At 32.3% G+C, this 23,671-nt stretch overlaps 1 protein-coding gene across 2 annotated transcripts in view; it reads right to left on the minus strand.

Moving 5' to 3' along the window:
* Ncam2 (neural cell adhesion molecule 2) overlaps window positions 1-23,671 on the minus strand; it is a 454,995-nt gene that overhangs the window by 101,839 nt on the left and 329,485 nt on the right. For both annotated transcript variants that reach the window (XM_010608552.1, XM_010608553.2), the window contains exon 9: window positions 19,046-19,196. In XM_010608552.1, the coding sequence (XP_010606854.1) occupies window positions 19,046-19,196 (151 nt within the window). The remainder of the gene's footprint in view (window positions 1-19,045; window positions 19,197-23,671) is intronic.

Here is a 23,671-nt window from a genome sequence, read left to right on the forward strand (position 1 = left end):
AAAAAAAAAAAAAAAAAAAAAGAAAGAAAAAAACTTCAACCAACATTGAGTCATGAGGAAATAGAAAATCAAAACTGAACAGTAACATGTAACATGGTCATGTTAACGTTTTTAATCTCAATCTAACATGCAGGTATGGAATATTTGTTAAATAAATTTGTATAACAATAAATTTATGCATTTTACATGTAATATTTTAATAACCTTGTGAAGAATATATGATCCCTCTGCCATGATTGAGGAAATATGGGATATGTAATATCAAGGTCATTATAGTACTAATTTGCATGTCTGACTTAGGAAGCTAGGACAAAGTACACAGTATCATACATTTTCAAGAAACATAAATGGAATGATATTTTAGGTAGATAAAGAGAATTGTACCCTACATAATCATGACTCTTTAGTCATGTCTTCTTCGCTAAAGGTCTAGAACAAATAATTTAAAACATCATCAAAAGAATGTAAAAGGGACTTTTAATCCATTATTTTAGTAACAATTCTGAAAAACTTGATATTGGGCAAAGTATTACTAACTGAATATGCACAGGCACATCACTGTACTGGGTGTGCTAAAGATCAGAAGCTGGTATTTGCCTGTGTTTTTCCATTCACTTGGCCTACGCTTGCTTGTTTCTTCAGCTGACTGGCTTCAGAAGAAAGTTCCAAACCTACTAAACTCAGCCTTTTCCACATCCTTCCCTCCTGGCTAACACTGTCTTTGGATTTTCATACCGTTGTATATATTCCCTAATTGTGGTCAAAAATACTGGAAGGATTTCTTTGATTGTTTCTTAGACAAGTGGTCTGCATCTCTTTGATTAGGACTTATCTCAGTCAAATTATTTCCATGATGTCCTACAGAGTGTTTGTGAAGTTCAAAAGCTGTACAACAAAATTGACTGAACATTAAACAATCAGTTGCATATGTCAACTCAGTAATTCAGTTAAATTAGAAGAAAGTCATTTTTTAGAGAAAAGAAAAAATACTTAAAGGTCCAGAAAGTAAATAATTCACTATATAACTAATTAATAAGGAAAACTATTAATGACACTTGAGTCTCAAAGTGAAATACTAAGCATGTATCTTATGAATAAAATCTCAGATTGCATCTGTATACATATGAATATAGTTCTCTTACCATTATACTCTTTGAAGGAGAGGTTTATGAATATTACATTTTACATATCAATACAGCTGAACATAAAAATTAAACATGCTAATGAAGTATTTCATTCTCTGTTTAAAATATAGTGCCTGTATATGTCTATTATTCTAATGTAACTATAATCTAAGATAGGACTTGTTTATATGAAAGCAAACAATAATCACTAATTGCTTTCCTGATGCAGATTAAATACAACACTACTGATAGTAAATATAAATGCTACTGGCAATGCCTGTGATATTGAAAGTTATATTAATTAGTGATGAGGGCGTGAGTCAAAATATATTGATAATTCCTATCTAGAAGTGAAATTCATGTATGGGATATGCTCTGTTATGTCAAAAGAGTAGCAAAACAACAGCATTCATTAGCACAGGATTAGCATGTTAAAGAAATTGAAGAAATGGTATTTAGCCAGGAGGGTGAGAAGGGTATGAGTACAGAGTGACAGGTGAAAAATATAAAAGTGTAGCCATACTTTGTGTTGATGTTGTAATTGAAGTATTGCAATTTTCAGAAACTAGGTAAATCTTTATTATCAAGGAAGCTTCACATGCATGAAACAAATAAAATTTGGTGGTTTAAAAAAAACAAGAGAGAGGGCCGGGGATTTAGCTCAGCGGTTCGGTCACCTGCCTTGCAAGCGCAAGGACCCGAGTTTGATCCCCGGTACAAAAAAAAAACAAAAACAAAAACAAAAAAAACAAGAGAATGATGAGAAGATAAGAATGTAACATAAACTGAACTGGAATGATAAGCCACACTGATATATTTATATATTATATAAGACAGTTAATGTTACACATGTATGAATATATGGAAAAAAGTGTGGGCAAATAATCAGATACAAGTTCATAGCAGCATGTCAAGGGATTATGTGTCCCTCATATCCTATTAAAATACTTTTCTACAAATATTTATAGCAAAAACTGTTGAAAGAAAAACTTTTGGCTGAGCAGAGTAGAAAAGAATAACCCAGAAAAATTTGAAAATTTGCATTTTGGCAAGATAGAAATATATCATTCACTGGATGTGAGGGAAGATATTTATTTTTAAAAACCTCAGCTGCACAGATAATCCAGAAAATAACAAAGACTTTCACAGGATTAAGCACTTATTTAAACTAATTTTTCAAGTAGGCCTTGACGTTCGCTTTGCTTTGTCCTATAAGAAAGAATCCTGCTAAATAAAATGCGCAGGATTCCCCCATTCTTGATTACCCCTGGTTTGTGATAATGTTTCTTTTCCACTAACACCAAGGTCTAGGTCTTTGCCCTACTTGTATAACAAAAATCTCACTAAGACATTTTACTAATAATGCTGCCACCCCTGAAAGCTTAATCAAGTTCCCCTTAGTAATTTTCCAGCCACTGAACCACTTCCCAACTAAACACAAGTTTTTCTTGGTTATCTGTCTTCATTTTTCCTTCTATTAAAGTAAAGCTAAATCTGTCTCCACCATAACAATAGTTCTGGCAACTATTTGCAGTAATCTTAAAGATATTTTTTACAACTTTCCTAAGTGACAAAATAATTTCTCTTTGATAAAAGAAGATATACCCCAGTTAGGTATTTAAAATGAAAAGCTTCTTTTTTTTTTTTGCCTTTAAAAGCAAAAGACAGAAAGGGACTTGAGTCAAATTACTGCAGTGATGAAAACTGTAAGATTATATTCTGTAAATTTTGTATACTCGAAATGCTAGTATTAAAATACGGTGTAAGTATATTGAAGAATGTTATTAGACATACATGTTAATCCATTGTTTTTAAATTTCATAAAGCTAAAGTCAATCTTGTAGATTTTAATTTGGTATTCTATTTTTGAATTAATTGCTGTTTTTGAATTAATAATAAAACATTAAGCCAGTGTAGAAAATTTATTCCATTATTTCTTATATATAAGATTTATATTTAAGTGAGTTTCAAAATTGTGTTTTCTAGCCCTCTTTTGTTCAAGAAATTTTTAATTAAATTAGGACTTTTACTCTTAATTATGACAAGTGAATTCCTTCATTTAAAAATTGCCTAAAACACTGAAATTCTCTGTCATCTAAAAATAATCTCCATGTAAGCATATTTATTATGTCCTTAAAATAAAATAATTGATTTTAAAATACTTTAAAATTACGTGTTTTCTTAAAATATATTTACTATTTAATTTACCATCAAGTTGTACAGAAATAAAATCCTAACATTAGGTGTAATACTCAATGTTAAATTAGGACACTTATGAAGACATTTGTTTGTTTTCTACTTTCAAGTTATAAAATATTTTGGGAAAATATGTTGGCAGACAAAATAAATCAGATGGTTAAGCTATGCTCATACATATTCTGAATTTGCAATTCTAAAGAGGGCAACTGCTACTGATTCATTTTCCAAAATTGTCACTGTACATCAATTCTATGCTAATCATGGTTTAAATGTAGGAGATTCATGTCAACTGGAAATGTATTCCAATGCACCAGTTGTATAAAAACTAATATCTATATTTTTGAATAACTAATTCAAAGAAAACCTCCCATAAGACATGAAGTTTAATCTTTAACAGTTTTTTTTCTTTTTCTTTTTCTTTTTTTTTGTACCAGGGATCATACTTAGGACTTTGAACTTGCAAGGCAGGTGCAGCACCACTGAGCTAAATCCCCCACCTCTATAACACTTTCCACCCCTTCAAATGTATCTGGTGGAGTATCATGTAAGTCTAATGTTATAATAAGAACCTGGGATCACTGAATAATAATAAATAACCTTATTATAAAATAAGACATCAAAATAGATATTCCTCAAAAGAAGACAAAAATGGCCCATAGACAAATGATTAATAAAACACATATCAACATTACATTGTATATCAGCCCTCCCAAATATAAAGACCCAATTCAAAAATGGGCATCTGAAATGAACAGACATTTCTCAGACAAAGAAGTAAAAGCAGCAAGTATATATATGGAAAAATGTTCAACATCACTGGTCATTTGAGAGATGCAGATGAAAACAACAATGAGATTCCACCTCACCCCACAAAGAATGGCTGCTATCAAGAAATCAAACAATAACAAATGCTGGCTGGATTGTGGGGAGAAAGGATCCCTTCTCCATTGTTGGTGGGATGGCAGACTGGTGCAACAACTATGGAAATCAATATGGAGATACCTAAAAGAACTGGAACTAGAGGTTCCATTTGACCCAGCCATCCCTCTGATGGTTATCTTTCCAAAAGAATTAAAAGAATCATACCACAGTGATATATGCACACCCATGTTTATAGTGGCACAGTCTGTAATAGCTAAAACTTAGAAATAGCCCATTTGCCTATCTGTTGGAAACTGGATAAAGAAGATGCAGTTTTTCTGTAAAATGGAATACTACTCAGCTATAAAGAATGAGAAATTAGAGTCATTCATAGGGAAATGGATGCATATTGAGGATATACTCTTAAGTGGAATAAATAAATCACATGTGTAAATACCAAATAGTTTCTCTGGTGTGAAAAACTATAATAGTACACAAGATTCTAATGGGATAATTAATAGTGTGAAATAGGAAGAAAAGGGCCAAAAGTGTAGGGAAAGTGGGAAGGGTAGGGGAAAGGGAATAAGGGAAAAGAAAAAAAAATATGAGAAAATGAAAAAAATGGAAATAAAGTATTTGTAAATGGGGAGGGTAGAAGGGGGTGAAGGGAGGGCAGGGACAAGGGGAAAAAAATGAGAACCAAGACCTGTCATGTGAAGGTACAGGATCCCAGTAATGAGTGTAACTGTACTGTATAACTAGACTGTACCAATAAACTCAATAAAAAGAAAAAATATATATTCAAGTAAAAAAGGACTCTGGAATTATGTACACATATGTGCATATATAAACACATACACATGATAGTAATGAAGAAAATGAAAAAAAGAGAATTTTGTTGTTGGTAATTACAAGCAAAGAATTACATTAGAGATAGCATGACATTAGCAGTGTAACTGAGGCCCACCTCTACCAATCATCAATGATTTGATCTTGAGTTTCTTTTTATGACTTTTAACTCTCTCTCCCCACTCTTTTCTTCCTTCTCTATTTTCATTCTTTGTTTTTAAATGTTTTAGTCTTTCCTTGTTGCTAAGACAAGATATCCAAAACCCAAGTTAAAGAGGAAAGGCTTATTTGATTTAGAGTTCATAAGAAATTTTAGTTCATACTTTGCTGGCTCCAAGACAGGATGGCATGGCAGAGAGGCATCGCAGAAGAGAAACAGTTCATGGCAGGCAAAAAACAGAAGGGAGAGGCACCATGCAAGGGAGGTACAAGCAACAACCAGGGACAAAGACCCTATTTCTATCCTTATATCTTATCCAAGATACATGCCCTTAGGGTGATAACAGTCATATTCAAGTTGGGGCACCCTTAATCCCACTCAGAACTATGCCAACCCAATCAGGGGACTATCAGGGGACTAATTTGGTAATCACATACCCTTGATTCCAACATCACACACTCTAGATTCAGCCACCTCTGAAAATCCCCTTCTATGACCTCATGAGGCTTTGAGAGGAGGTATCTAGACATTAGCCATAACATTAAGAGATTAAATTGTCCTGTCATGTAAAGGTACAAGATCCCAATGATGAATGTAACTGTTCTGTATACCTAAAATGTACCAAATAAACTCAATAAGAAAAAAAAAGAGAGATTAAGTCATCATAGGTATGATTTCCAAATTTCTGAAACTTTCGAAAACCATTAAGATAAGGCTCATACTTATGGAACAAATTTTAGAAATGTACACATTGATATCGATTCTATTGTTCATGAAGAAACACTGACCACACGAGAAGTGGCATCCATTTCTAAAATAAATAATAAATAAATACATACACACATAAAACTATGTTGACTTAATGAGGGCACTGCTTATTATTTTATGTTTATGGAAGCCTTTTAAGAGACAGAACACATAAGGGTAAGTGACTTAGTGGTGACTGGTGATAGAAGTATTGGTTATTTTTAGACTTCCGTATGATGTTAATGACAATATGGTTAATAAAACGCATGCATTTCTTCATACATTGCAGGAAGAGGGTACCGAAGATGGAGGGAGTAATGTGATTACAGACTTATTATTAAAGGAACTATGTGTTTCTTAACTATTTTTACAATGAAATCGTTCCTAAGGATAAATTATTTAGATGTAATTAATTAAATGGCAGCTATGCAGTTGGAAAGCTATGTTAGAACATTTAAAAGATTCTTATATTAATGAACTTGAATCCGTCTCTTATTTAAAGTTATCAGCATCATAAGAAAAAAAGTTTACCCCAGTCTAAACCTGTTACCTTTCACATTTTATTCACAGCAGTTATTTTAGGTCCCACCTTTCCATTCGGCTGTGTCCACCTCACATATGTATATGTCCAGCCTGTAATATTTATACAATGATAATATTTAATGATGCATTTATCAGAAATGTCCTGTCATTAAGGAGGTAGTCATGTGTTTCAATGTCTCTCGTTCCATTAATAGGAGCACACATTTTTTTTTTTCATAGTTAGGTATGGCCATTGAATTTAAATTTGATATTTAATAGATACGCCATAGACAAATTTAACATGAATAATGGAAACCTCATTATAAATATGTATTGTAGGTATCAACATTTCATTTTTAAAAAGGTGAAAATACACTCATGAATTAATTTTGGACTACAGTGTAGAATTATTAATTATTATTATTATTAATTATAATTATTATTTTGGTACTGGGGATTGAACTTGGTATCTTGCACTTTCAAGGCAGGTGGCAGCACCACTGAGCTAAATCCCCAGCCCTAAAGCATTATTTTTTGTTGTTGTTTTTACTGGGGATCAAACTCAGGTCCTTGCACTTGCAAGGCAGGCAGTGGAACCACTGAGTTAAATCCCCGCCCTCCTTGTTGTATTTTTTAAACTCTTATAGAGTATTTTGTGAAGACATTGCTGCCTTAAATTATCTTAGAATTGGCCTGGCGTCGTGGTGCACACCTGTAATCCCAGCACTCGGGAGACTGAGGCAGAAGGATCACTGAGTTCCAGACCAGAATGGGCTACACAGTGAGTCCCAGGGCAGTCTCAACTACGTAGTGAGACCCGTTCTCAAAAAACAAACAAAACACTATCTTAGAATTCACCATAGTTTACAAAAAAATCAGAAACATCATGCCTCTCTTACAATCATTTAAATTTTCTCATAAGATTTATGTGGAGGGAAACTACTGAGAGAGTTAAAACTAATACATCCTCTGGCAGATTTAAGGGGTAATTCCATTAATGTTTCAGAGATCCCGTTCGACTGTATGTTCAGGATATGAAGAATCAGCCAGGGCAATTAACTGGATTCAGTCCATGCATCAGGGGAATTTTAACAGCTATGCAGAATAATAAATTGGATGTGTGCTTACTATCAATTAACCATTAACACTGGATATTCATTTTTTATCTAAATTTGAACAGCCAAGTTACACATAAATCTCAACATATTCTATGATGCTCAAATCAACTCAAAAAAGTCATTTATATAAAAGGATACCTATTTACAACTTCTTAACACACACTGTTTCTCTGAAATTTGACTGTTATTAATGATATAACTGTTATTGGCTATGAGAAAATGATTATAAAATATTAAATTATTCATCCTTACAATATTAACATTTATCTTCTCTGAATATCTGCCATTGTTCTACCAAGCATAAAATACCAGTAAAAATATTGTGCTGTCAATGGCTCTTTTGTATCATACTGAGGCTTTTTATAATTGAATTTTCCATAAGTAGCCATATAACTTTATAAACTATTTTATTATTAGATACAATTTCATGTATATAATTAGAAATGCTTAAGTTAATCTCTTAGATGAAACATTTCAGAGTTATTGAAGGAGAAATGATTGTTCATGTAAAATGCAGATATCTAACAGTGGGTTTCACCAGGGCTGGAGATTCCTGTTCCTCAACCTCCTGAGTGCTGGAATTTCAGGTATGCCCCATGTCCAGCTAGACAAGTAGTAAAGTTAAAATTGCTGTACAGAAAAAAAAAAAAAAAGTTGCTTTACAGATAACAAAAATGCATGTGGAGATGGTGGCCAGGCCCGTGGCTGAAGCAGGATGACAGTTATTGGCCAGCCTAGGCCATTAAATTCTTATCTCAGAAAAAAATCCATTTAAATAACAAAAATGCTAGATTCTTTAGAAACTAAGTTCTAAAATATATGCATGTTATGTTTATGAAATTATAATTTTGGTTTATGAGTATAGGCATGGAATTTCTATAGATCCAATGTTACTGTATTAACAAAAGTTTTCTAAAACAAAATAAGAAGTTGTAAAACATTTTGAAGAAATAAAATCCATGTAACAACTGTTTAGCACTTATGTCTTATGAGTATTTGCAGCAAAATTCATCATTTTATTCATCTAAAAACATCTCAGAAGAAACAACTATGCTAAACAGTGTTTTATAAAAGTTCGTTATATTAGCCTGACCATAGTGATGATTGCTTTTGTAATTTTAAAAATGTTTTTAGTATACCTAAAAAACCCCACAATGTCTAAAATGTTTCATTTTTGTTTATTTATTTACTGACTGCAATGCTGGTGATTGAACACAGGGCTTCAGATATGCCAGACAAGTTATTAGCCACTGAGTTATATCCATGGCCTCATAAATAGTAAATTGTACATGTGTATGAGTGTGTATGTGACATCGGACATCAAGCCTGCGAGCATCCTATCATTGAGCTACATCAGCCTACATTTTATTTTTTATTTTGAGAAAGGGCCTAGCTTATACTATTTAAAACCCTGTTGCCTATAAAGCATATTGAGAAATCAAGAGTGTTAAAAGAAAGTGAATCACTCTGACGAAGGCATCATCATCATTCGAGGGGCTGAAATGCTTGGTTGTGTATAATACTCGAACTGAAAGGAGGCATTTTACTCTGTTAACTATGGATATAAAATAAAAGGACCAACTGAAAGAATTACCCTGTCATATTAGGATACATATATTTTATTACACAGATTCCATATTATTTTTTTTGTAATTTCTACTTCTTTAAAATATTATGATGATTTCAATTTCTAAGAGATTTTCCTCCTTACTGATCATTTGTGTACTCTCTATGCAGCATAATTATAATTACATTAAATTATATGTTATTTAATAATACTTCCTAAGGCTCTCTATACAAGTGGATTATGGCTCCTTAGACATGTTGCAAAATTTGTTTTCAATAATTTTCCATATTTCCAAAGAATTAGTAATACTCTATTTCTAGTGCCTCTGGTATTATACAATAAGTATTATTAAACTGAATAATTATAATTGAAGGTTTTTAAGTGAAGACATAGAAATACCGTTTACTTTTTTAATTTTTTTACACAACTTATTGAAGATTATGTTGTTTTTGATTATTCAATATGTGATGATTATTCACACACATTTGAAATCACTCAGAAAAAACTATGTGTAAGCATTTTTGCAAACATATTCACTATTTTAAGAGTTATCAGTATTACTGTATTGATTATACAATTAGAAAAATATATAATTTTGCATTGCACACATAATGCAATTATCTCTGTGATTAATGTTGTTTCTTTCCCGCTGGAATTTCATATACCTATTCCTTTGAGTTACAGGCAGAATATTAATTATTATAATTCTTGAAATTATTTGAAATAATATAAACATATATACAATTTACATCAAATTCAATTTCAGCCTCAAACAGGATCCATTCTATTTATTATATGCGGAATATGTTAGTTTTTATATATAGATGTTCACTGACATTTATATAAATGTACACTGCTGTGATGTCAATAAATGGCAACTATACTATGAAATTCATTCTGTTTACTTCACTATTCTCTTTTCTAATCTCTCTGCAGCCATATTTATAGCACTTTCAATCTATTCTCAGTATTGTAGCCAGGTTCATTCTTTGCAAATGCATATGTGGGATCGTTGCTCTTCTTCTGCTCTAAATCTTTCTGTGGTTTCCCATTCCTTCCAAATCCTTCCAAGATTATAAGGATCTGTCTATATCAGTGCTAGTCCACAGAAATGTAATGTGAACCACTTGTGCACTGTTACATTTTTCTAAAAGCCATATATAAAAACAAATAGGTCATACTAGGTGTAATAATATAATTTAAACAACACAGTTTATGCTGAGAGGTCTCTCTGGACTCAGGTGTACACGCACCGGTACTGGATCCAGCTGCATACATTCACGGCACCACATCCTGAGGAGGAGGAAGACACTGGAGGGGAATAAACTGGTCTGTTTTCAGCGTCTATAAGATGCTAGACATCAACACAGACAAGGAAGACTCGGCTTGATTTGATAGCAATGGGCAGTCTCACTCTGAAATTCCACACTAGTTTTATTTTTGAGTACTTTTCCTGTCAAACCCGGAAATCTCAGTGCTATGGGCCAAAATTCCTATGTTGAAATCCCAGTTGTCACTGTCAAGGCGTTTGGAAGTGGAGTCTTTAGGAAGTAAATAGTTTTGGGGGAGGTTATGTGGGTGACTCCTCTGATGGGAATGATGACTTGTAAAGAGGGGAGATATGGTGCCCACACAGGAGAAAGACCTCACGAAGTCCGTGGTACTTTATCATAGCAGCTTGAACTAAGATGTGTGCTGTTTTAGCACAGTCTTTCTCCAGAGTAAGAGCAGAAAGTTATGGCAAGGTAGATTCAGGGTTTGTTATCTGTGGCTCTAGGAATTAAGCAGTTGTTAAGAGGAAGTAATAAATCTAGTAGTTACATGATATTTCTGGGGTTTTCTGTTGCTGTTGGATGTTATCTGTTCATTTGTAAGTTTTAACCTCTCAAGAGTAGGATGCTGCCAGGCATAGTGGCACACGCCTTTAATCCCAGCACTCGGGAGGCTGAGACAGGAGGATGGCTGTGAGTTTGAGACCAGCCTGGGCTGTGTAGTGAGTTCCAGCTCAGTCTCAACTACATAGTGAGACCCTGTCTCAAAACAAACAAACAAAGAATTAGATGTTTATTAAAATTCTTTAAAACTTTTCATCACTATGATATATGAAATACATTTGAATAAGATTTCATCTGAATCAGATATCTGTCAAAGAGAGATGAGATCAGACCAAAAGTAGAATAGATAGAATTTGTGCAAAGGGAAATGTGACATTTTGTATTTTTCCAGGAAATTCATGTGATGATTGGAATAAGAAAACACAGCTGAGCAACAACAGATTTTTCATCTTTCTTTTTAAATGTTCTCTTTTCAATTTTTGAATGAAGAGATATACTCTACATTATCTTAGTGGCTGTCTTTAAAATTACTATAGTGGATACAAAACCTAAATAGTCCCAAGCAGTAACAAAATCTATGTCTGCCAATGAAGGATCTTCCTACAAGTTTCAATGGCTTAAATGTATCATGGTGAATGTAAAAGTCAGGCTTTCAAGCTTTTTGTTTGTTTGTTTGTTTGTTTGTTTCTTTTTGTACCAGGGATCAAACTCAGGTCCTTGCACTTGTGAGACAGGTGGAGGCATCACTGAGCTAAATCCCTGGCCCAGAACAAGGTTTTAATCATAGATACAAAAAGTTTTTATCGCTTACATGAATTAAAAATCAAGTGCAGCAAGCTTAATTAGAAAAAAATCTAAATGAAATATTCAGTATCTCTTAACATGAATTCTTACCTTGCAACTATTAAATTAGTAGTAGTAGTTTTTTTTTTGTTTGTTTGTTTGTTTGTTTTTTAGGTACTGGGGATTAAACTCGGGACTTTGCACTTGTAAGGCAGGAGGCGGATCCACTGAGCTAAATCCCCAGTCCTTAAATTAAAATTATTGCATAAAGTAATTTAGTCTCATTAATAGTTAATATGTAATGACAACCGAGTCTGCTATGATCAAAGAATTTTTCTAATTTCTAAACATTTATTGAAGTAATTTTCTTTCATGTTCACTTCTTATTTACTTCACCTTGTATGTATGTGTAGCCATTAGGGCCACTAGAATCAATTTTATTGAGAGAATGTAAAAACTTAAGGTAATAATTATTGAAAAAGCATACATATATTAATTCTATGGACTTTTGCTAATTTAGAAGTATCATGATTCTGTGTAATAATATAACTGGATGCTCTTATATTCTTAGAATGTATCTGATATTGCTTGCTACTTTATAATATAGGCAACAGTACATTGACACATTGTGACTGTTTTATGTAAATTAAAAATCACTGCATCAAATTCAATTAGAAAAAAAAACTGTAAATGAAAAATTCGGTATCTCAACATGAATTGTTACCTTGTAACTATTAAATTAAATTCATCACATAAAATAATTAAGTCTGATTAATAGTTAATATGTAATGACTACCTAGTTAAAAAAAATTAATGATATTCGAATTGCAGTCAAAAGTGCTATGTAATCGGTGCTTATTGCATTAAATCACATATCACATGCCTGCTATCTCCTTTGTTTTCTAAATTGGAACGTTAGTTCAGCTCCTGCTTCTTAATAAGGTAACACCTTAGAAACACTGAAAATGAACTGGCAATATGCCAAGGAATCCGTTTAAACTGAAATACAAAAGAGGTTTTGAACAACAAAAAAAGGCTTAATCTTTTAACACCTTAACTTTACTGCTAAGGCAGTAAATGAGGCTGCCATCAAATTATACATGGTTTGATTCCTTTACACTTGCTCTTAGCAATGTTTCTTTCTAGGTGTTTGTTCAAGTGGTAAAGAATCATATGGCTAAGTTTTCTGACATTGCATAAGTCCTTTTTAATTTTGATAGTCACTGAAATGTTTTTGATGACAAAGAGACATAATAAAATATTTCAGGCATTTCTAATATGTAATTGTTTAATTATGATAATAGCTTTTCCTATTCTTTCAAAATAAGGTATTGATACATTCATTGTTATTTTATATTGTTTTCAAACTATAATATTTTGCCTAATAAAAACAAGGCATCTATTGCCAAAAATAAAGTATGTTAAGATAGATTCTAAGTAGACCATGCTTGTTTCATTATAATATAGAACTAAAGATTTCTCCAAAAGTTTGCTTTCTAAAAAATGTTCCCACTTAGAAACTTTCACAAAGCAGTAATTATAAGGAAGATAAGGGAAAGAAGAGCAGGCTAAATTTTAGCTTATGATCCTAGTTATTTATGCCAAATATTTATTTAGCCAAATACCACCAATTATGCTAAACATAGAACATATCTCTAGCATTTTTTCTATTTCTGCAAGAATTATAGTAAAATTATAGTAAAAATTATAACATTAGCAGTTAATATTAAAATAATTACATTCGACACTAACATACAGATTATCATGAAGTGAATTTTCAACCACCATACTTATTCACTTCAAATATTATTTAAATTTATTGTATTTATTAAAATATCATTTAAATATATGATAGCAATCCCCTAGAAGGTAATAATCTTACATATAAATAATAATGAAGTGGTTTGGGTATATATGAGAAAATCAACATGATATTGGAGTTAATGAAAATTATTTTTAAATAGAGAAAAAGTTTGAAAATGTGAGGGAGGCCTCCAATATACTTTCTATTGGTCTTGTAATTCGTGAGGGAATTTGTTACGAGAAAATTGACTTTATTGACTAAAGTACATGAAGAAATTCTACAAGATTCTTGATTAATCTAAGAAGAAATCTGACTACTAGAGATGCATGAGTAATTTGTATTGTATATTTAAAGACTCCTTAGTGGAAGATAACAGAAAATAGCATAAATCTAATAGTTATCATTTGCAAATTTGATTCACAAGAGAAAATCTTTTCACTTGACTATAGAAATGATTAATTTGAGAGAATATGATAGAGATCATAAAATGCTAAAATGAAAATTATAATTTAAAAAAATAAATGAAATGGAAGATGAAAGTTAAAAATACTGCTGAAAATGGAAGCCTAAAAGCATTAAAGGAACCAGGCTAACTGAACAATTTCAACCCATAAAATTATAACAAACAAAAAAGTAGGCTATAGCAATATTTCTGTTTACATAGTGGCAGTGTAATTTTGAAAGCTTATCTTCATTTCTCTTAAAACACAAAACTCTGGAAAATACAAAAGTGTAGAATCCCACTACCTAAGTATTTTGTGAAGAAAACAAAATCAAGAGATTATGAAATGGAATGAAATCTAGTTCACAGTTTTATTTTTTTTTCCACATGGCTTTGTTCATAGAGTAAGTTCTGAAATAAGAAACTTCAGAGAGTTTTTGGCATATAAAAATATGTACAAAAAGGCAGAGGTGTTTTGGAAAGGAATTTATATATCAAAGGGAGCAAGGATAATCTCAGGTAGGAGTAATCTGTGTATAAAACCATATTAATCCCTTAGATTAGTGAATTCTAGACAGACACAATCCAGAATAGCAGGGGCTTTGAGAATTCAATTAATATGTGAATTATTGCTTACAGGAAGCAACATAGAACTTTGGGGTAACTACTTTCTTAAAAGAAAAAATTATCCAGATAGTTATCAAATGACCCAGAATTGGCAAGATAAAATATTCACAGTGTCCAGGAAACATCCCAGCATTTCTTGAAGTTTAGTGAGCCAATTATAAAAGGAGAAAAAAAATGTTAATCCTAAAATGATAAAGATGTTTAATACCTCACACAGTAGACTTAGAGCAGATATTTTAAAATACTCTTATTTCACTTGGTAAAGCAAAACATACTTAAAATGATTGGAAATCTAGAAATCATCAGGCGAGAGACAGAAATTAAAATTCTATAATTATAAAATCTGAAAGAAAATCAAAGTCAGTGTTCAATAGCAGAAAAGGGTAAAAGATCAATTTAACCTAAGGGGGGAAATTATCTAATTTGAAGTGTAGTGAAACAGAAGCGTGAAAAGTATCTCATGTACCTGTGAGACAGTTAGAATATGTTGGACATATTTCACTAAACTCCCAGAGATGAGCAAGAGTGGACAGAAAAAAGAAAAGTTTGATGAAATAATGACCAAAAATAGATACTGATAAATATAAATCTATGTATTTAAGATTAGCCTACTTAAATCTTTAAAGAACTATTAATCCAGAACTGTTACTGACAGAAACAACACAAAAAAAATTAAACAAAAATAAAAGAGAAAATATCATTCAGGCCTTTAGAAACAGGGAATGGGGCAAAAAGGTGTGATCCTTTCAAAGAAAGAAAGAAAAAAAAAAAGAATTACTAGACCATCACAGTCAAATCTGCTGTACAAGAAGTGAAGAAGAAACTTCTTCAGAAAATAGAAAAATTTAGAATTTCCAAGATAATGAAAAAGTGAAACAAATGGCATGAAATCAATAAATATAATGTTTATTTTCATTTCTTTGAATTATTTGTAATTGTTTAAAACAAATATAACTTTGGATGAGACTGTCAATGAAGGTACATGTAATGTTTATCTTGCTAATAGGAGGATCAGTGATAAAAAGGGACTCATGAGCACAAAATGGAACTAAATCAGTGCTTTGCAGAAATTCTAGTTATGTATGCTTATGTGGAATACATGAAATATCTAAAATAAATTACCTAGGATTCCAATATAAGAATTTTTAGGCATAGAACAAAGTCATGCATGTGTGTGTGTGTGTGTGTGTGTGTGTTTGCGTGTGTGTGTATGTGTGCATGTGCATTTTTAAATAGCGGAGAGAAGTCAGAAATCTTCAAACTAGAGAACACATAAGTTATACAGAATACAAATTACAAAACAAAAAGTTACACTTTGAAAAGATGAGCAATCTTGGCAAGGCTTTAGTTAGAAAATGGAATCTTTTAAACAGTGTCTCATGAACTAGATATATGCACAGAAAAATTGTGAGCAAAGATTCCAAAAATGAACTCAAAATTAGACCTTAATGTGGAAACGTAAATTCATAAAATTTTTTAAAAAGCAAAGATATAAATTTTAATGACATTAATTTAGTTAATAATCATATCTTAGCTATAGCACAAATACTATGATATATAAAAGTCTAATTTGTTATGTTTCATAAATTGAAATTTGACAAAATTAAATTTTTGATCTTCAAATTCTGCCTTAATAATTCAAAGACAATTTTTTATTCCAGAGAAATGAAATTATATACATCCACATTGAATTAAAATTGTTCACAAAATTTTCATAATATTTAATATTGGAAAATATAAAAATAATCAAGATACTGAACATTATATGATAAAATAAAAGAAAGGATTGGTATAAATTACTGATGCACACACACACACATATATATATTAATATATGTTTACTGAAAGCATTCGACATTGACAACTCACACAATGGGATTAGAAATTTTTCAAATCAAATATTTAATAAAGAGTTAATATCCAAAATATTTAAGGAATCAATAAAAAAGAAAGCAAAGTAATTGAAAAATAGGAAATGTACTTGAGGAAACACTTCTCAAAAGAGATTCAACTGTCCAGTATATACATAGAAGAATGTTCAGCATTCCTAATCATCAGAGGGATGCTGATTAAAACCAAAATGAGATCTCACAATTTTTAGGATAGCTGTTATCAAGGAGATGAAAGGAAGTGTTAGAATGCAGAAAAAAAGGGACTCAGAAGGTTCACTGTTGGTCAGAATGGAAATGAACGCAGTCATTATGAAAATTATGCAGAGTCATCAAAAAACAGATCTGCCATGATTCAATAATTTTTCTTTTAGGTATGGACCTAAAGGAAATGAAATAAGCACCTCCTAGAAATATATTTCCTCATGTTTATTAAAGCGTTATTCACAATATTCAAGATAGTGAATAAAATCTAAAAATGACTGGATGAAGTAAATATATCACATACAGAAATATGTATATGAATGTATATATAATATAATGAAACAGTCTTCAGCCATAAAAGGGTTTGCAATCTTGTCATTTGCAACAAAGTGGATGAATCAGGAGGACATTACGCTATGAAAATAAGCCAGAAAGATGAGAGAATATGATCTCACGTATAAGCAGAACCCCCAGAAGTTATCAAAGGACAGGTAGAAGGTGTAAAGGAAAAAGGGGAAATGTTGATCAAACAGAAAATTTTCAGATGGACAGGAGGACCAGGTTCTGAGATCTATGATAGAATATTCAAGTACTTTTTAGGTATTAAATTACTTACATAACTAAAAGATTACAAGAAAAAAAGAATTTACACTGCAATATTTAATCATTTATCTTTTTAGAGCTGAATTTAGTGATGACTAGAGCATTTCAGGTCATTATACATGAGCACTTCACAATGTCTTTACATTTTCTTGATTTGTCACTGAAACAAATACCTACTGAGTTTTTTTGTTTGTTTGTTTGTTTGTTTTGGGGGGTACTGGTCCTTGCACTTGCAAGGCAGGCCACCCAACCGCTGAGCTAAGTCCCCAGCCCCCACCTATTGAGTTTTTATTTAAATTTCTATCAATCCTACTGTCTTAATAAGGTACTGATTCTAGGACTAGCATACAACCTGGTCCTAGAATTCTAATATTAGCCTGTTATTCATGAGCCATTCTAGACTCCTTTGTGCTTAGAAATATCAATAGTGCTAATGTACCATAAATTTCTTTTTTTTGAATATTTGAAACAGAGACTTGGTTGCAATCGTCTGATATATTAAGTGAGTTATAAATTATTTTAAAATTGAAAGGGTGAAAGCTATATATTTCATTAAGAGAAAATGTTGCGTGTTGCTGTTTTGATAGAGGGAAGAGGCCAAGAACATTCCGACAAATTTCTCTCCATAATAGTTGGGTGCTTTATAATGTAAATCATGCATTGGAATCTTTTGTTCAATTAGATATATATTAACGAAAAGTATAAAGAAATGAAATTGTATTTCAAATATACAGTTTAAAATTATAAAATATAAACAAATGTGCCAAATATGAGAATGTTTCCAATGTGCCTACAATGTTATTGAACTGCAAAAGAAACATATTATAGTTATGTGAAAATAAAACCATGTTAGGGAAAAAAGAGCATATTTTAGTAAGTTATTAGCATTACTTCCTCTGTTGTGCGTTATTCATAATATCAAGTCTCATGTTTTTCTTTTAGGAATTGTGATGGCAATAAAATGACTTTCTTAAAAGTAATCTAACATTAGACAGATTATAAGTATGCAAAATAATACATATAATTTATTTATGTCAGTTCTTGATAAAATATTTTATTTCTAGAGGCATTATCAGTAGCAAATATATTTCCTTCACATTTACTATTGTTTCCAATTAATATTAATAGAAATGTTCCAGTAGAAATGTTTTGTTAACAAGACAAAACCCGCCTTCCCATTAAGAGCTATGTTTTTCAAGCATCAGAAACCCTCGCATTTTGATGATTCATAAATATGTATTGAGAATGATGTTAAATTTCTTCCTTTTAGAGGAACATATTTATCAAATTATTTTGACATGTCACAAATAGAAAGATATAAGATAGTTCATCTAAACAACTTGAGTAAGAAATAAAAACATTCATTGCTTTGTTACATTATTAAAAACTACATTTCAACCAAGTATTGGGAACTAATAGTCCAGCTGCAGCTGTGTTTATGGTGAAATCCTGCCCCCTCAAAACAAGGCCCCCTGAGAAAACAAAAAGCAAAAAGAAGTCACCAATTTCAGGATGGACAATTAAATATAAAACACTGCAAACTCTCCAATTATATACAGTAGATGTCTGTAATAACTGACTTTGAATAGCTACATTCTTTCTGATGCCTTTTTAAACACTGAAATATGAACCATTGTGTACATTTAAAAGTTTTAAACAACATTCACCTTTTCAAAGCAGAAAAAAAGTTTACGAATTGAAAAGAACTTACATTCAATATCAAGGTACATGCTCTTTTGGTGCCCTCCAATTCTGCTTGCAGCTTCGCAGTCGTATCGCCCTGAGTCTGACAGCTTCACATCTTTAATATGCAGGGATGAGCTTCCATGCTGCCCTTTGATTTCGATACGGCCATCTGGGCTCTGTCCACATCGATTCGGGAAAAAGAAAGATTTATGCTTGTTTGTGCAAAACGACGGCCAAACTTATGATAACCATCACATACACACATAAATGAAAATAAACTCTTTATTAATTTTTAAAAAGAAGTGTTTCTGTATTTTTCCTTTATTGATTTTAGTGAATCCATTTTACCTGCCCACCTGATTACCGAATTTTAACACATAAATATTTGTATGCATACTTTATCACCCACTTTTACTGAGTCTGCTGTTTGCGTTTTAAAAAGTTTGCATTTTTGCAAGGATTCTGTTGGCTGCCAGTTTTATTGCTGGAAAGCATAACATAAAAACATTGCTTATTCATTTCTGTCTAACAGTTGCCAATGAAAACGATATTTTTGCTTCATTTGATTGCATATTCTTTCACTTAAAATGTATCAAGATAAAACTTTTAAGGGTAATTTTTAGATTTCATTTTTGAGTAAGTAAAAAGCACTAAGCAAAATTTGCACTATATGCACCATAGATACATTATTAAAAATACAGTGATCCCCAAGTTGTCCTGAGAAGACCACTGAAAATTATGAAAATAATGATTTACTCCAGGAAGCTTGATTCAAATCATAAAATTGATTTCAAACCAATAGATTATGCTGCACATATAATAGGAATTCTTCCATACAACTTAGTTAGCATACCTAGAAATGTTCTTTTCAATTATTTAAACAACTTTATAGCAGTCATATAAAAACAAAAATAATGCATTCATTGAATTCTGCTTCATACACTCAGATAATATAACATTCTAGTCTTTGAAAATTCAGGGACATCTATTTACTTTTTTTTTTTTTTTTTTTGTGGTACTGGGGATCGAACTCAGCAAGGCAGGTGGAGGAACCACTGAGCTAAATCCCTAGCCCTACTATTTTTTAATTGATTTTTTTCAAAATCTGAGATTTTAGTTTTTCGATAAAACATTGTATGTCACACCTATGTTGACAAATTTTATAATAAAGTAGTTGATTTATTTTCTGTGTAATGGAAACTCACATAAATTTTAATACCAGTGTGTACACTGTGTCATAAAATCCTAGTATATGTTTACTTTTGTACATATCAGAATATTATTTCAAAACAATTTTTCAAACATTGCTGCACTTTGTATTGTTATTTTTATGTATGAATTTAGTCATTATATACTCTTAAATCTTTTTTAGTTATTCCTAATTTATTATCAGGAAAATGCTCCTCAAAGGTTAAAAAAACTCCTTAGATCAGGATTTACACAGCAAAAATAATCTATGTTCCCTACAATAGTTAAGACTGTTAACTTGATTATTTGGGAGCTTGGAGTAGGAAAGCACAGTTCTAGGTGTGCCTGGGTACCTCATGGAAGTGTGACCTTGGATACTAACATGGTCCTTGGCCCTGTGTCTCTGGCACTGTTCCTCTGCTCTGCTGCTGTGCTGCCCAGGCCTTTTCACTCAACACTGTGTTCCCTCTGCGAAGACAGTCACAGATCATGGACTGAAATCTGAAAACACAAGCGCCCTTTCTCCCTTTAAATTCTCAGTGTTGGATACTGGGTCACAGCAATGGGAAAGCTGACTAACATATTTCTGATCACTCAGGTACTGCTAAAATAGTAGTAATGGTAGGTTCTCAAGAAATAAGGCCTTCTCTTGTACCAACTGTTAAAAATGTTCCATTTCTGACACCATACAATTAACTGATAGGAAAAGAAAAAAAAATCAAGAATCAACAGACATCAAAATCACAGTGAATACAACCAAAAGCCAAATTACCAATTTTGTAAACCTCATAACTACTTCTCAATAATTAAAAATGTACTCTTTGGCCCATCCTTTGCCCTGGCTCTATTCTTAGTTGGAGGCTATTAAAACAGGTTTTCTTCAGCCTGGGGATTTAGCTCAGTGGTGCTGCTGCTGCCTGTTGCACAAGGTCTTGATTTCAATTCCCTGGTACCGCCAAAAAAACAAAAAAACAAAAAACAAAACAAAAAAAAGTTTGCTTTTTAAAACACTAACTTTTTCTTTCATTAAAGCTTTCATTAGGACATGTTGCAGTACAGAATGGCTCCATCCATCATGGAGAGTGGATACCTGCACATAACAAATCTGAATTCTTTTTACTTCCCCATTCCCTCTTGTACACAGCACTCATTTCTGGACTTTCACAGCATCACCGCCTCCAGGTTTTCTCCCAATTTCATGTCTCTGATCACTACTCAGGTCAGAATAAGTCCCTGGACTGCGGCAAGGACTTTGTTCTCTTTTCAGTCAATACACACAGTACAGGGACTGTCATCCTTGCTCCCATCGAATGTAGCAAATTTCCGTCATTTTCTCCAGCTAACATCCTTGTCCCGTTTCCCTGAAGCTTGTAGGGCACGATCATTTGGTGCAATCAAATCACCACGTGCAGGTCTGAAATCATCACCACCCTAACCCAGCACAATCATCTCTTTCTTCCATGGCGGATGCTAATTATCTTCCATGCCCCATGCTGTCTCATGTGCTTAGGCTTCATCCTTTCCTGAAATTTATATATTTTCTAAGTGCTGAGAGATTTCAGTTTGGTTTATCATTTTCCATTTCAGCAACTACCGACCTATCTCTGTTCCTCCTATTCACAGTCTAATTACACTGCTTTGAAGGTTATTGACAGATTTTCCTGTATTTCCAAGAGGACAGTTACATGTTTCATCACATAGCATAATAACTGTGACTGGATAAATATATCACTTGCTTCTGCTGCTGCTGCTCCTTGCTGCCTTCTGTTTGCCATGCCATGACCTCTTTCCCCTCTGTGGTGCCCCTCTGTTAGCCACCCTGCTTTGGAACCAGCTGACTATGAACACAAACCTCTATAAACTGTGAATTGAAATAAACCTTTCCTCCTCTAACTTTGGGTGTCAGACATTTTGTTTCTGCAATAAGAAAAGTAACTAAGACAATGTTTATCCAAAGTTATTATCGATGTAACAGAAATTATTAATAAAAAAATCCTAGAGACACAGAAACTTTATAAAATATGCAATTCATTTAGTAATTGTAAATCCATTTCAGATTTAATATTATCTTTGCAAAAATGTACTATATACTTTTCACTAATATACTAGAATACCAAAGTCATTCCTTCACCTGACATTGTAAAGAACATCTTTGTGCTACAAAAAGGCACTGCACACATCTGAAATAAAATTCATCTAAAACTTTGCTCTGATTCACTACCTACTGAAGATTAACTTAGGACACTTGTTATTTAATTAAGACAGGTTAATGGGCATTTTAGCTATCTGTCCACTATTCAAGGTTCTAATACAGAATTAAGTAAAATGATTAGAAAGCAAAGTGTCTCATTGTACATTATTATTCCTACCCTTCACAGAAATTCACTTCTAAAATTTAATTTATGTCATATTCTCTGACATTTATTAGGTAAGTTTAAAACTACTTTCTTGAATAGCATCTCAATGTATATAAAATGTTTATTCTTAAGAGTTTACTCTCCTTTAAAAAAAAAAACCTTAACCAAATATCTTTACCATAGCCACCTTGCTATGTTTAGTTCTCATTTAATTTGACAATTTTAATTATAGCACAATTGTATTGTACGAGGTGTCACAAAATAACTTTACCTGGTTTATTGCCAAATTTAAACCTACTGCAGATCACAATGTGTTTGAAGTGATCAATATTCCTTCTCTTTTTTTCACATTATACCATTGGACATTTTAAAAAGTATTGACCACACTAGTCTTTTGACAAAAATGTGTATTATGTAAGTCATTCAACTATTGTGCAGCATTTTGGGTCGCTTATCATACAATAAACAGCCACTGAAGATGAAGTGCTGAAGAAACTGAGAAAGGGACTATCCTTAAAGACACTAAACACATAATGCAAATATTAATTTTTAATTACAGTCAGATGAACTGTCCCACATGGGAACCCCATGATTTCATTTTGGACATCAGCGATGGAGCAGTGAAATCAAGCCAGATTGATGTCACCCAAGAAACAAGCATGGCCTGAGATTTGAAAATGGTGAAAGAGGTGGTGTTGAGGAGTGATATACTAGCACATGACCCGAGAGGATATTTGAAACAACTCAAAGCAGCCAGCAGATGCACAGAAGAAAGGAAAAGTATGTGGACTCTCCTGATATTGGGCACTGAAGCACTGCATAGAAAACCAAAAGCAAATGTCACACAAAAAACTTGTGAATCATATATTGCACCCCTGAATCATATATGGTTTGGCTCATTTCTAATAGTTTCCTGACTTTATGAACGTCAAACAACTCCAATTATCCACAGATAAAGACACAGATCAACTATTAAATGTGTAAACAGAAAAATAGACTCTCTAAAGAGGTTATACAAGGGCCGGGGATTTAGCTCAGCGGTTCGGTGGCCTGCCTTGCAAGCTCAAGGACCCGAGTTCAATCCCTGGTACCAAAAAATAAATAAA

Source organism: Fukomys damarensis, unplaced genomic scaffold (assembly GCF_012274545.1).
Source record: "Fukomys damarensis isolate Sample0158 unplaced genomic scaffold, DMR_v1.0_HiC HiC_scaffold_24, whole genome shotgun sequence".
In the NCBI taxonomy this organism is placed as follows: Eukaryota; Metazoa; Chordata; class Mammalia; order Rodentia; family Bathyergidae; genus Fukomys; species Fukomys damarensis.